General features: G+C 51.0%; 1 protein-coding gene across 1 annotated transcript in view; it reads left to right on the forward strand.

Annotated features, from left to right (window-relative positions):
* The window catches only part of ano1a (anoctamin 1, calcium activated chloride channel a), a 36782-nt gene that overhangs the window by 20324 nt on the left and 3731 nt on the right, over positions 1 to 12727 (forward strand). Inside the window, exons 11-25 of the mRNA XM_056607860.1 lie at positions 96 to 230; positions 1375 to 1535; positions 3027 to 3109; positions 3283 to 3294; positions 3926 to 3997; positions 4185 to 4259; positions 5348 to 5549; positions 6402 to 6513; positions 6773 to 6830; positions 7200 to 7300; positions 8374 to 8516; positions 9316 to 9468; positions 10411 to 10463; positions 11629 to 11813; positions 12132 to 12237. Of these exons, the coding sequence (XP_056463835.1) occupies positions 96 to 230; positions 1375 to 1535; positions 3027 to 3109; positions 3283 to 3294; positions 3926 to 3997; positions 4185 to 4259; positions 5348 to 5549; positions 6402 to 6513; positions 6773 to 6830; positions 7200 to 7300; positions 8374 to 8516; positions 9316 to 9468; positions 10411 to 10463; positions 11629 to 11813; positions 12132 to 12237 (1651 nt within the window). The remainder of the gene's footprint in view (positions 1 to 95; positions 231 to 1374; positions 1536 to 3026; positions 3110 to 3282; positions 3295 to 3925; positions 3998 to 4184; positions 4260 to 5347; positions 5550 to 6401; positions 6514 to 6772; positions 6831 to 7199; positions 7301 to 8373; positions 8517 to 9315; positions 9469 to 10410; positions 10464 to 11628; positions 11814 to 12131; positions 12238 to 12727) is intronic.

Raw genomic sequence — 12727 nt, forward strand, 5'->3', positions numbered from 1 at the left:
GGGTCCGTGGTCCTTCAGTGGGGGGTCCGTGGGCCCTTCAGTCCGCGCGTCCGTCTGCGATCGTCGGCGGGGTGTGACGCCGTGTGCTCCCACAGGAAGTACTTCGGGGAGAAGGTGGGGCTGTACTTCGCCTGGCTGGGCGTCTACACCCAGATGCTCATCCCCGCCGCCATCGTGGGCGTCATCGTGTTCCTGTACGGCTGCGCCACCGTGGACGACGACATCCCCAGGTGGGTGGACTGGTGGGACTGGGAGCAGGGAACGGTACTGGGAGGGGACTGGGAGGGGACTGGGACCGCGGGAGAGTGACTTAGAGGGGACTGGGCTGGCGACTGGGAATGGGGCGGTAGTTCCATTTTGTTGTGATTTCTTTGGGGGGGGTGGATGGGTTGTTGCTGTGGTCCTCGTCAGCAGCAGGAGGTTCTCCGCCCTCTTGGGAGAGCATGGTGTTGAACGTGTACTGAGCTGTAGTCCGGGTTCCTCTCATGGATGGGTTAGGGTTAGGGTTAGGGTTAGCAGGAGGTTATCCGCCCTCTTGGGAGGGCGTGGTGTTGAACCTGTACTGAGCTGTAGTCCGGGTTCCTCTCATGGATGGGTTAGGGTTAGGGTTAGGGTTAGCAGGAGGTTCTCCGCCCTCTTGGGAGGGCATGGTGTTGAACGTGTACTGAGGTGTAGTCCGGGTTCCTCTCATGGATGCCACACAACACTCCGATATGCATCTTTAAGTTGTTTTTCTGAGACATTTTTGAAGATAACCATATTACTTAAAAATTGAATTTCTTTCAGAAATACTTTTAAGACAATATGATGAGACCAAAATATTAAGTTAGATAGTCTCTGTTTATTATCTGAAGACACACAGAAAGTGAGTTAGAAAGTCTTGAGGCATTCGATTTTAAATACCAAATAGCTTCACAGCCAATTTGCATAAATCTGAAGTTTCATAAACACACCACACTGGCTGATGAGTGGATTCATCACTATGGCATCGGGTTTATGGTCATGAATATTTCAACACGTCTATTTACCCTCTCCCTCCCTCTCCTCCCCCTCTCCCTCCCTCTCCTCCCCCTCTCCCTCCCTCTCCTCCCCCCCTCTCCCCCTCTCCCCCTCTCCTCCCCCTCTCCCTCCCTCTCCTCCCCCTCTCCCTCCCTCTCCTCCCCCCCCTCTCCCCCTCTCCCCCTCTCCTCCCCCTCTCCCTCCCTCTCCTCCCCCTCTCCCTCCCTCTCCTCCCCCCCTCTCCCCCTCTCCCCCTCTCCTCCCCCTCCCCCTCCCTCTCCTCCCCCTCTCCCTCCCACTCCTCCCCCTCTCCCCCTCTCCTCCCCCTCTCCTCCCCCTCTCCCCCTCTCCCCCCTCCCTCTCTCCTCGCCTCAGCATGGAGATCTGCGACCCCAGGAACAACATCACCATGTGTCCGATGTGCGACAGCGCCTGCAGCTACTGGAGGCTGTCCTCGGCCTGCGGGACGGCCCGCGCCAGCCACCTCTTCGACAACCCCGCCACCGTCTTCTTCTCCATCTTCATGGCCCTGTGGGGTGAGCGCCGCCCTCGCCACGCCCTGGCCCCGCCCTGGCCCCGCCCTCGCCACGCCCTCGCCCCGCCCTGGCCCCGCCCTCGCCACGCCCTGGCCCCGCCCTGGCCCCGCCCTGGCCACGCCCTCGCCACGCCCTCGCCACGCCGCCTCAGGCTGCCCTCATCGTGACCGGGCCCGGTGCAGCGTGCACCATCAAGGCCCCGTCCTGATGGCAGCGGCCCGGGGTCGGTTCCTGCCCGGGGTTGTATGCTGCGTGTCCTCCCCCCTAGCGCCCATCCCTTCCAGTCCATCTCGCTCCGTCATCAAAATAAACCGTACAAAAATAAAGAGTCATGACAAAAACATGAGCGTGTGGACGATGAAGAAGTGGCTTTGATGGATAAAGCCCTTCGGTAGGGCTTCAGAGTGATGCCCTCCAGGCTGCTATCTGATGACATTGATGTCAGAGCAGACGTTATCTGACCCTGGGCTCAAACCTGGGCTGTTGGAGACGGCGCTGAAGAGGGGAAGGATAGTTCGGAAGAGCACACCGAACTGTCCTTATCATAACTTTCCCTTTAGTGAAGATATGTGGTCAATTCTATCCTGAACATCAAGATGCAGAATAAATAAATCAATTATAATTCAAGGTTTTACAAATCTGTAAAATCGGTTATTTTTATAGTATAACAATTGGCTGACTCTACAACCACATTTGAAAATAAGCGCATTAGAATTCTTTTCCCAGCCACGGTTCAGCCTTCAGGTACTTTGCCTCTTGTTAAGTCGGGAAAACCCCTGGAATGGGTTCTAGATGATGGCTGAGCGTGTTCTGTGTGTTATCACCACGGCTGCATCAGCTCAACACAGGGAAGGTTGAGCTCCTCAGCATGGTACCGTCCCCTCCCAGTGTGTGAAGGTTGAGCTCCAGAGCCTGGTACCGTCCCCTCCCAGTGTGTGAAGGTTGAGCTCCAGAGTATGGTACCGTCCCCTCCCAGTGTGTGAAGGTTGAGCTCCAGAGCCTGGTACCGTCCCCTCCCAGTGTGTGATGGTTGAGCTCCTCAGCATGGTACCGTTCCCTCCCAGTGTGTGAAGATTGAGCTCCACAGCCTGGTACCGTCCCCTCCCAGTGTGTGAAGGTTGAGCTCCACAGCCTGGTCCCGTCCCCTCCCAGTGTGTGAAGGTTGAGCTCCTCAGCATGGTACCGTCCCCTCCCAGTGTGTGAAGGTTGAGCTCCACAGCATGGTACCGTCCCCTCCCAGTGTGTGAAGGTTGAGCTCCAGAGCCTGGTACCGTCCCCTCCCAGTGTGTGAAGGTTGAGCTCCAGAGCCTGGTACCGTCCCCTCCCAGTGTGTGAAGGTTGAGCTCCAGAGCCTGGTACCGTCCCCTCCCAGTGTGTGATGGTTGAGCTCCTCAGCATGGTACCGTCCCCTCCCAGTGTGTGAAGGTTGAGCTCCAGAGCCTGGTACCGTCCCCTCCCAGTGTGTGAAGGTGTCCTGATGTCTGTCCACAGCGGTCCTCTTCATGGAACACTGGAAGAGGAGACAGATGAGACTCAACTACATCTGGGACCTGACCGGCTATGAGGAGGAGGAGGTGAGCTCCATTAGTCCCTGAGTGCTGCTGATGATGATGATTTACACCCGCGCCGCCTTCACAGCGAATGCATTAAGGCCTGGAGAACAATCGGTCCACCCAAGTCATGTTTCATAACGTACTCGCTGACAAACTTACATTTTATGTTTGTGTGTCTTTTTTGTGCTCTGCAGGAAGAACACGAGGTTTGGAATTGGATTACTTTTTTTGCCGTCTTAACCTAGGCTCTCTCTTAACCTCTTAACCTGCATATTAACCTTTAATTCCCTCTCGTAGACTGGCATATTAACCTGTATCTTAACCAGTATTTCCCTCTACACTTGGCTTCTCTAAGCCCTTCTGCAGTTATTGCTAGCTCTCTAACTCTGATACCCTCACTAAAGTCTCCTTTGGGCCTTTGCCCTTCATGTTATTTCTCTCCTCATCCCTCTTTCCCTCGTCACTGAAGTGTTGCATAAACAGGGGCTCAAACTGCCCTCTGCTTGTCTAGGGGATTAGCTTTCATCTACAGCTGTTTCTGTATTCTCCCTGCTTCGGATGTCTCACTGCTCTCTGCTTGCGTGTGTCTTACATTTGGTCCATGACAGTGGTTCTCACCGGGAAACTTCTGTGACCGTTAAATAAGAACAAACCAAAATCGATCTGCTTCTAACCGTCACTGGTGTGGGGGTCAAACCTGTGCAGTAACGATGGAAGGCTTTAGGCATTGGTTGACTGCTGCGTCCACAGACCAGCCGAGAACCAGTGGTCTATAGAAATGTGTCGTTGAAGAGCAATGCGGTCAGAGAGCTAAACTATAATGTGTTCGTGTTCCAGGACCACTTCAGGGCGGACTATGAGCTACGGGTCATCAAGAAGAAACAGAGAAACGAACATAAGACTCCCAAGGTGAAGCTTGCATCCTATCTCTTTATATCAGACGTTACCTGCAGACCAAACTAATGTCAAACCTTATTGGAGGCATGATGTTCGGCTGGGCGTCTCCGTCGGCTGTGTGTTGTGTTCGGGTTGGGGCCCGCGTCTATGGTCATCATGACAGTCCGTTGTGCCGTTGTGCCGTGTCCCTCTGTTCCAGAACGAGAAGGTGAAGCTCACATGTACAGACAGGATGCCAGCCTACCTGACCACGCTTGTGATGATGGCCTTCATGGTAAGCGCTCTCCGCCTCCTTTGTGTTCACCAACAATGACAGCAAGGGCTCAGCTCTAAAAATACAATACATCAGGTGTAGGGCAGCATGCAGATATATCTTAAATTAAACATAGAAGTAAACTTTCACTTAAATTTACAAGACCATTGCAGTAATCATTATTTTTACACACCCATTGCACCAGCTACAAATAAATATACCAACAGCTTGCACAGCTTGGCACTGATTCCACATTAGACGCTAATATAACGGCAATTATATCAATGTTCTCAATATCCAGTCTCCTTTCACACCTGTGGTCAGACTCCATGTCTGCATGTCCTAACTGTTGAGCATCACGATGTTCTTGATTCCATCTTGTCAAAATGTCATTCTTCGCGCCTTCTTCTCTTCCGTCCGGTGTCCCCGTCCCCTGTCTCCGTCCCATCTCTCTCTCCTGTCTCTCTCCTCTGTCTCTGACCTGTCTCTCTGTCTCTGTCCTTTGCCTCTTTCCTCTATCTCTGACCTGTCTCTCTGTTTCACTGTCCTGAGTCTGTCCCGTCTCTCTCTCCTGTCTCTCTGTCCTGTGTCTCTCTCTCCTGTCTCTCTGACCGGTGTCTCTCTCTCCTGTCTCTCTGACCGGTGTCTCTGACCAGTGTCTCTCTCTCCTGTCTCTCTGACCGGTGTCTCTCTCCTCTGTCTCTGACCTGTCTCTCTGACTGGTGTCTCTCTCCTCGGTCTCTGACCTGTCTCTCTGTCCTGTGTCTCTCTTTTCTTTCTCTCCCTCCTGTCTCTCTGACCGCTGCCTCTCTCCTCTGTCTCTGACCTGTCTCTCTGACCGGTGTCTCTGAGCCTCCTCTGTCTCTGACCTGTCTCTCTGCTCTGTCTCTGACCTGTCTCTCTGACCGGTGTCTCAGACCTGTCTCTCTGACCGGTGTCTCTCTCCTCTGTCTCTGACCTGTCTCTCTGACCGGTGTCTCTCTCCTCTGTCTCTGACCTGTCTCTCTGACCGGTGTCTCTCTCCTCTGTCTCTGACCTGTCTCTCTGACCGCTGTCTCTCTCCTCTGTCTCTGACCTGTCTCTCTGACCGCTGTCTCTCTCCTCTGTAGATCACGGTGACCTTTGCCATCGTGTTCGGGGTCATCCTGTACCGGATCACCATCAAGTCCCTCCTCCACTTCAGCTCGTATCCCGCGGCGCGCTCCAACATCAGGGCCACCGTCAAGACCACCGCCGCCATCATCAACCTCATCGCCATCATCATCATGGACGAGATCTACGCCGCCATCGCCCGCTGGCTCACCAGACTAGGTACGCTCGTTCCATGACAGGGGCGAACGGTTCTGTTTTTTGAGGTTTGGTTTTTTAGTCCCTTGTGAATTCAGGCTGCAGGTACGATGAAAACAGCACTAATATTCATCTGTTTATTTTAAGAGCAACAGCCCCATGATAAGACAGCATTTAGATTACATATTTAATTAAGTTGGTAACTGGTATAATCGTAATATTACACTCTTTGTGTGACTTGGCGCGTGTTGTCAGTGTGAAAGGGCGGTGATGACGGTATAGTCCCTCTGGTGTGAGGCTGGCTGTCTGATTCAGAGGCTGGTGGGCAGGCGCCTAGGGCTGATACCTCACAGAGCATCTCACTCACTTATAACTGCTGTGACATTTTGAACAAATTACACTCAAATTACAGCTATTGAGTCGTACCCAGTGGCCTTTCATTTTTGGTAATTTTTTTTACTGAATGTACATTTGAACCAAGACTCCAGGTCTGGGAACATTGAGTTCACTGTGGGGTGAGACATATTAAGGTGATGGATATTGAGTGACCAACTTTGATTTTAATCCTCTACCTGATGGTTTTGCCTTGTTTTTTTAATTTCCATAATATATGACGTATGTATAAAATATTTGTGACATTAACGCAATTTAAAAAAACAGATGATCTATTCTCAGAGAGCATTTCGCGCACAAATAGCTGATGGGGTGGCTGTGACATTTATAACAAATTACACTCCAATTATTGCTCTTAAAAGTGTCTCTTAAACTAATCACCGGTCGCCCACAGTAAACTGTGACGGTGACTCAGACAAGAGGCCACTGTGTTCTTTACGGGGTCATAAAGCTTTGTTCCTCCTCCCCGTCTGTTTGCTTTAGAGGTCCCAAAGACAGACAAGAGCTTTGAGGATCGGCTCATCTTCAAGACCTTCATCCTTAAGTTTGTCAACGCCTTCACTCCCATCGTGTACCTGGCGTTCTTCAGAGGACGGTAAGAAGACCCTCACCTTGGGGGTGGAAGGGTGTTCAAACTGAACGGAACGCTGCTCTCCATCTCTTTCAGAGGTGCACATAGCATACTAAACATCACTTGCAAAACTTAATATGGCGTCTTATTATTTCACACACATATTGAGAAAGAACCCTTTATCTGTCATTTAACTTTATTGGGTTGAGTCCAGTTACCTAATGGTATAGTGCTTCTACTGCAGAGTACATGACCTTTGTTATTGTGTGGGTTTGATCCACAGGCTGGTGGGTCGTCCTGGCAGTTACTTATACGTGGTTGGCTCCTACAGGATGGAGGAGGTAAGGAACCTGAACGGAGCAATATCCCGATTTCTGGTGTATTGATGCGTTGTATTGATGGCGGCTGGTATTTACACCTCCTGCCAAGGGAATACAACCGGCTTAATGAGCTCCCAGCTATCTCTGCTGCAGTATATCGACAGTGCATTGTCCCTGTTAAATAAACCAATAAGTAATTTAATGGTTTTAATACTCTGAAAGAAAGAAAACGATTAAAATGAGAAACTCAATATTCTCTCTCTCTCTCTCTCTCTCTCTCTCTCTCTCTCTCTCTCTCTCTCTCTCTCTCTCTCTCTCTCTCTCTCTCTCTCTCTCTCTCTCTCTCTCTCTCTCTCTCTCTCTCTCTCTCTCTCTCTCTCTCTCTCTCAGTGTGCCCATGCGGGCTGTCTCATGGAGCTGTGCATTCAGCTGTGCATCACCATGTTGGGGAAACAGCTCATTCAGAACAACCTGTTTGAGATCGGCATACCGTAAGTACTGAGCTGACAGACGCGTGAGTGAATGTTTGGTGTTTTCACAGAACAGTATTTCCTGTTGGTCACGCCCTGCCAACACCTGCCCTCGTATCGGATCGATGTTAGATATTAACTCTGTATTTGTTCTCAGCCTTCCTTCCTCCCTGAACCAACAGATGTCTGGACGTGTCTCCATTCCTCTTGAGATAGTTGAGCCTTGAAGAGCCGTTGAGTTCATCACTATGTCATGAGTTCTTCCTCCCGTTTCTCGCCCGTTTGAGTCGTTCAGCCTTGCTCCTCGCTCACATCCTGTCCAGTTGTGAATCCAGGTCTTGTCATGTCTTAGGATGAAGCACTTTGAGAATGCTCTAAAGTTGTCTAGCGATGCAAGGGTCGAACAAACATTGCATTAGTTCTTAAGTCGATTTGGACATTTAAAGCCTCACATTTACATTCAAGGCATTTAGCAGCCGCTTTCTTCCAAAGCGACCCCTCAACCTGGTTAGTACATTTGTCAGAAGAAAGAGAAACAACAATCTATCTCTGTCGGTACAGTAAGGATGTTCATAGAACCAAGTGCAAAGCACTAACAATCACTAGGTTAACCCATTCCCCTTATACGGCAAAGATAGCTAGGTTAAGAAGGACCACAAAGGCCTCTCAAAGCCTTCCCATATAGATTTGCATTTGTGGTAATATGATATTACTTGAGATGTGAAAGCAAACACACCTCGGTCCGATCCAGTTCTACAAAGCATACGCCTCTTTGGACGCAACAGGCACCCGCCCAGCCGCGCGCGTTGTGGGAATTATTGTTTGATGAGCGGTAACTCCAAGACTAGCAGCAAATTGTCGGACCGTCTGGGAATTTGGAATTTTGGACACCCACATAAAACGTATGCGGGAAAACACAAAATGCCGATGCATTCAACACACTCAGCACATTCACTTGGAAGTAATCCAAGTACTCAGAATACAATACTCAGATTGAGTGATGGAACGGAATACGTTACATGTTACATTTGTGGGCATGTATTCTGTGTTCTGTAACGGTGTCCCACCCCGCACCGCGTGGGGCCTGTGTGCAGGAAGCTGAAGAAGCTGCTGAGGAGGAGGAAGACGGACATGGACGCCGAGCAGGAGGCGGAGCTTAACAAGAGGCTGCAGCGCCACGAGAAGGACCACCAGCTGGGGCCCTTCGGCGGGCTGGCCCCCGAGTACATGGAGATGAGTGAGTGGCACGCACACACACACACACACACACAGGGACACACACACACAGGCACACACACAGGGACACACACACACAGGGACACACACAGGCAAAGGCACAGGTACACACACACGCACACACCCACACAGGGACGCACACAGGTATGCACACACACACACACACACACACACACACACACAGGCAAACACACACACACAAAGGCACGCACGCATGCCCACGAACACGCACGCATGCAAATATAACACAAATAATAATAAAATATACTGAATGAGGCTATTGTGACCATGCACACCGGACCAGCTGCACCAGTCCCTGGTGACTCAGACCATGGTCCAGTCCCTGGTGACTCAGACCATGGTCCAGTCCCTGGTGACTCTGTCTGTCCATGGTCCAGTCCCTGGTGACTCTGTCCATGGTCCAGTCCCTGGTGACTCTGTCCCTGGTCCCTGGTGACTCTGTCTGTCCATGGTCCAGTCCCTGGCGACTCTGTCTGTCCATGGTCCAGTCCCTGGTGTCTCAGACCATGGTCCAGTCCCTGGTGACTCTGTCCCTGGTCCAGTCCCTGGTGGTCCAGTCCCTGTTGACTCTGTCTGTCCATGGTCCAGTCCCTGGTGTCTCAGTCCATGGTCCAGTCCCTGGTGACTCTGTCTGTCCATGGTCCAGTCCCTGGTGACTCTGTCTGTCCATGGTCCAGTCCCTGGTGACTCTGTCTGTCCATGGTCCAGTCCCTGGTGACTCTGTCTGTCCATGGTCCAGTCTCTGGTGTCTCTGTGTTCTAACGCCTGCCTCCCTGCAGTCATCCAGTTCGGGATGGTCACTCTGTTCGTGGCCTCCTTCCCTCTGGCTCCGCTATTCGCCCTCCTCAACAACATCATCGAGATCCGTCTGGACGCCAAGAAGTTCGTCATGGGGCTCAGGAGACCCATCGCCGTCAGAGCCAAAGACATCGGTGATCTGCTCTTAATGCCTTAGGCCTGTTGTTAAAGTCATCGGTGATCTGCTCTTAATGCCTTAGGCCTGTTGTTAAAGTCATCGGTGATCTGCTCTTAATGTCTTAGGCCTGTTGTTAAAGACATCGGTGATCTGCTCTTAATGTCTTAGGCCTGTTGTTAAAGTCATCGGTGATCTGCTCTTAATGTCTTAGGCCTGTTGTTAAAAACATCGGTGATCTGCTCTTAATGTCTTAGGCCTGTTGTTAAAGACATCGGTGATCTGCTCTTAATGCCTTAGGCCTGTTGTTAAAGTCATCGGTGATCTGCTCTTAATGCCTTAGGCCTGTTGTTAAAGACATCGTGATCTGCTCTTAATGCCTTAGGCCTGTTGTTAAAGACATCGGTGATCTGCTCTTAATGCCTTAGGCCTGTTGTTAAAGTCATCGGTGATCTGCTCTTAATGTCTTAGGCCTGTTGTTAAAGACATCGGTGATCTGCTCTTAATGCCTTAGGCCTGTTGTTACAGACATCGGTGATCTGCTCTTAATGCCTTAGGCCTGTTGTTAAAGTCATCGGTGATCTGCTCTTAATGCCTTAGGCCTGTTGTTACAGACATCGGTGATCTGCTCTTAATGCCTTAGGCCTGTTGCCAAATAGATCTCTGTTCTCTTATCGTCCTAGGCTTGTTGTTCAAGCACAAATGATTATTCACTAGACACAACACAGATGTACTTATTGTCAGTTGCTTTGGATAAAAGCTTCTGCTAAATGTCCTAGATGTAAATGTAAATGTCGGACTAGTGGGTGAATCCCTGATGAACGACTAATCGACTCATCGACTAATGCATAGTAGATGATAATCATAGCAATATTATAGCTAAATAAGATGATATGGTTGAGTCTGCAGTTATCTAAACCTGAAGGTTTTAATCCTAATCCTCTCTTTCTATCTCTTCCAGGTATCTGGTACAATTTGTTAAGGGGTCTCAGTAAGGTGGCGGTCATCGTCAATGTGAGTCCCGCTATCTTTATATTATTATCGATAGACATATATGGATAAAGTAAGAAGATCAAAATGTCGTACCGTATTTATATATGCTGGCCTCATCAGGTTGATGAGCTGTATCCTTAGTCCTTCCACTGCTGCTGGGCTGTTTTTGCAACGAACAAATTTCTCCTACGGGGGATTAATAAAGTCGATCTTATCTTGTCTTATCCTATTTTATGAGGTAGTTCAGGGATTATTTTCTCACCACAATACAAATTGCACAACATGAATAGCAGAAGCGTGTAATTGAGACTACGTTTTGGCCCGCAAGTGTTTTGCCATGGCTAAACGCTATGAAACCAAGGACCCAGTTCCTGGTGGCTCTCGGCCAGCTTGAAGAGTCGTCAACTAGGGTTCATGTAGTGAATCGATCTCTTCATGAGCATGCCAACTGTTGCTATGGGCCCAGACAGGTACAGAAATAAACACAAAAACAAAAGAATACAAGTCTAGAAATGAGAGAGGGACTTCCTTGGTGCTTCCTTGGCGCATAAGCACTCATCCTCTTGCTGAGGAGGGAGCCAGCGCCTCGTGAGGAGGGAGTCACAGGGATGCTCCTGGGTAATCCTCTAGGGTGGCTCGTCTCTCAGTAATAATAACCACGGTGAGATGAGCGCCACTGCCTTCAGACGGCTCATCCTCCGAATGTCGTCACGAGTCGACGACATCCTCGGAATGGTTCTGATTGTCACGACGGGGGGGAGCTCCGGGCACCTCTGCACTACATTAACACCGAGCGGGGGGCGTGGGCGGGAGAAGGGTCCTGAGGGACAGAGGACAGGGCCGTGGATTTAAATGTCATCTATGACTGTCTCCCCCCCCCCTCCCACACACCCCTCTAGCTAGGCCTGCTTACGACCACATTCTGACTGCTTTATTCTGGAGCTCAGGTCCAGACCGGCCGCCACGTCTCCCGACTGTCGAACGGTTGCTAGAGCAACGGGTGTCTCTCTGTGGCTGTCCAATCACAGACTGACCTTAATCACTGACCCCGTGGTGGCCGAGCTGCTGATGAAATACCCTCGCAATAGTGGACCCACAGTAGTATTTTACTTCTTTAGATGTGATATTTAGGACAGAGATCCTCATGTGATTTCCCTCTGACCCCCCCCCCCCCCCCCGCGAACAGGCGTTTGTCATCTCCTTCACGTCGGACTTCATCCCGCGGCTGGTCTACCAGTACATGTACAGCCCCGACGGCTCCATGCACGGCTTCGTCAACCACACCCTCTCCGTCTTCAACACCAGCGACTTCCAGACCGGCACGGCCCCCCTGGACCCCGAGATCCTGGGGTACAAGGTGCCCCTCTGCAGGTAGGGTGGCTCCCACAAACACCTCCATGGATGCCACATAGTGGGGACGTTGAGTCCTATCGCTACCGGACCACGGGCCGCATGTTGGCCGGTAACCGGAAGGTTGCTAGTTCGATCGCCGGCTCGAGTGTCGAGGTGTTCTGAGCGAGACGCCTCAACCTGACTGCTCCCGACGAGCTGGCTGTCGCCCTGCGTGGTTAAGATAAAGATGTACTAATGTGTACTTTAATGTCAGTATTGTGAAGCACTTTGAGGGGCCACTGGTAAGCACAGCGCTGTATAAATGCAGTCGGTTTACTGTCGACCGTTTCTCCGCAGGTACAAGGACTACAGAGAGCCCCCTGGCAGCAGCTCGTCCTACGAGTTCACCAAGGAGTTCTGGGCCATCCTGGCCGCGCGCCTGGCGTTTGTTATCCTGTTCCAGGTGAGCAGAACCCCAAACTGAAGCTCTTCATAGTGATGCGTGCTTCCTCTTTGGTCCACGTTCCAAACTGTTTCCCATTAGCTATTCAGGTCGGTTCTGTGAAGCTTATGTTGGTTCCACAAAATATAACAAATACAATGGAAGTTGCACACAAATTTCTAGAGATAATGGTCGTCTACGGTTGGAGCCGAGTTCCTTAAAAAGCCAACAATGGTGATGTGTGTTTCACTACGTGTTGCTGGTTTCTGTGCGTGCCACCACCGAGGTTGAACCTCCTCCTCCTCTGAGGTTGAACCTCCTCCTCCTCCTCCTCCTCCTCCTCTGAGGTTGAACCTCCTCCTCCTCCTCCTCCTCCTCTGAGGTTGGACCTCCTCTTCCTCCTCCTCCTCTGAGGTTGAACCACCTCCTCCTCCTCCTCCTCTGAGGTTGAACCTCCTCCTCCTCCTCCTCCTCCTCCTCCTCCTCCTCCTCCTCCTCCTCCTTCTCTTCC

Source organism: Gadus chalcogrammus, chromosome 14 (genome assembly GCF_026213295.1).
Source record: "Gadus chalcogrammus isolate NIFS_2021 chromosome 14, NIFS_Gcha_1.0, whole genome shotgun sequence".
Taxonomy (NCBI): domain Eukaryota; kingdom Metazoa; phylum Chordata; class Actinopteri; order Gadiformes; family Gadidae; genus Gadus; species Gadus chalcogrammus.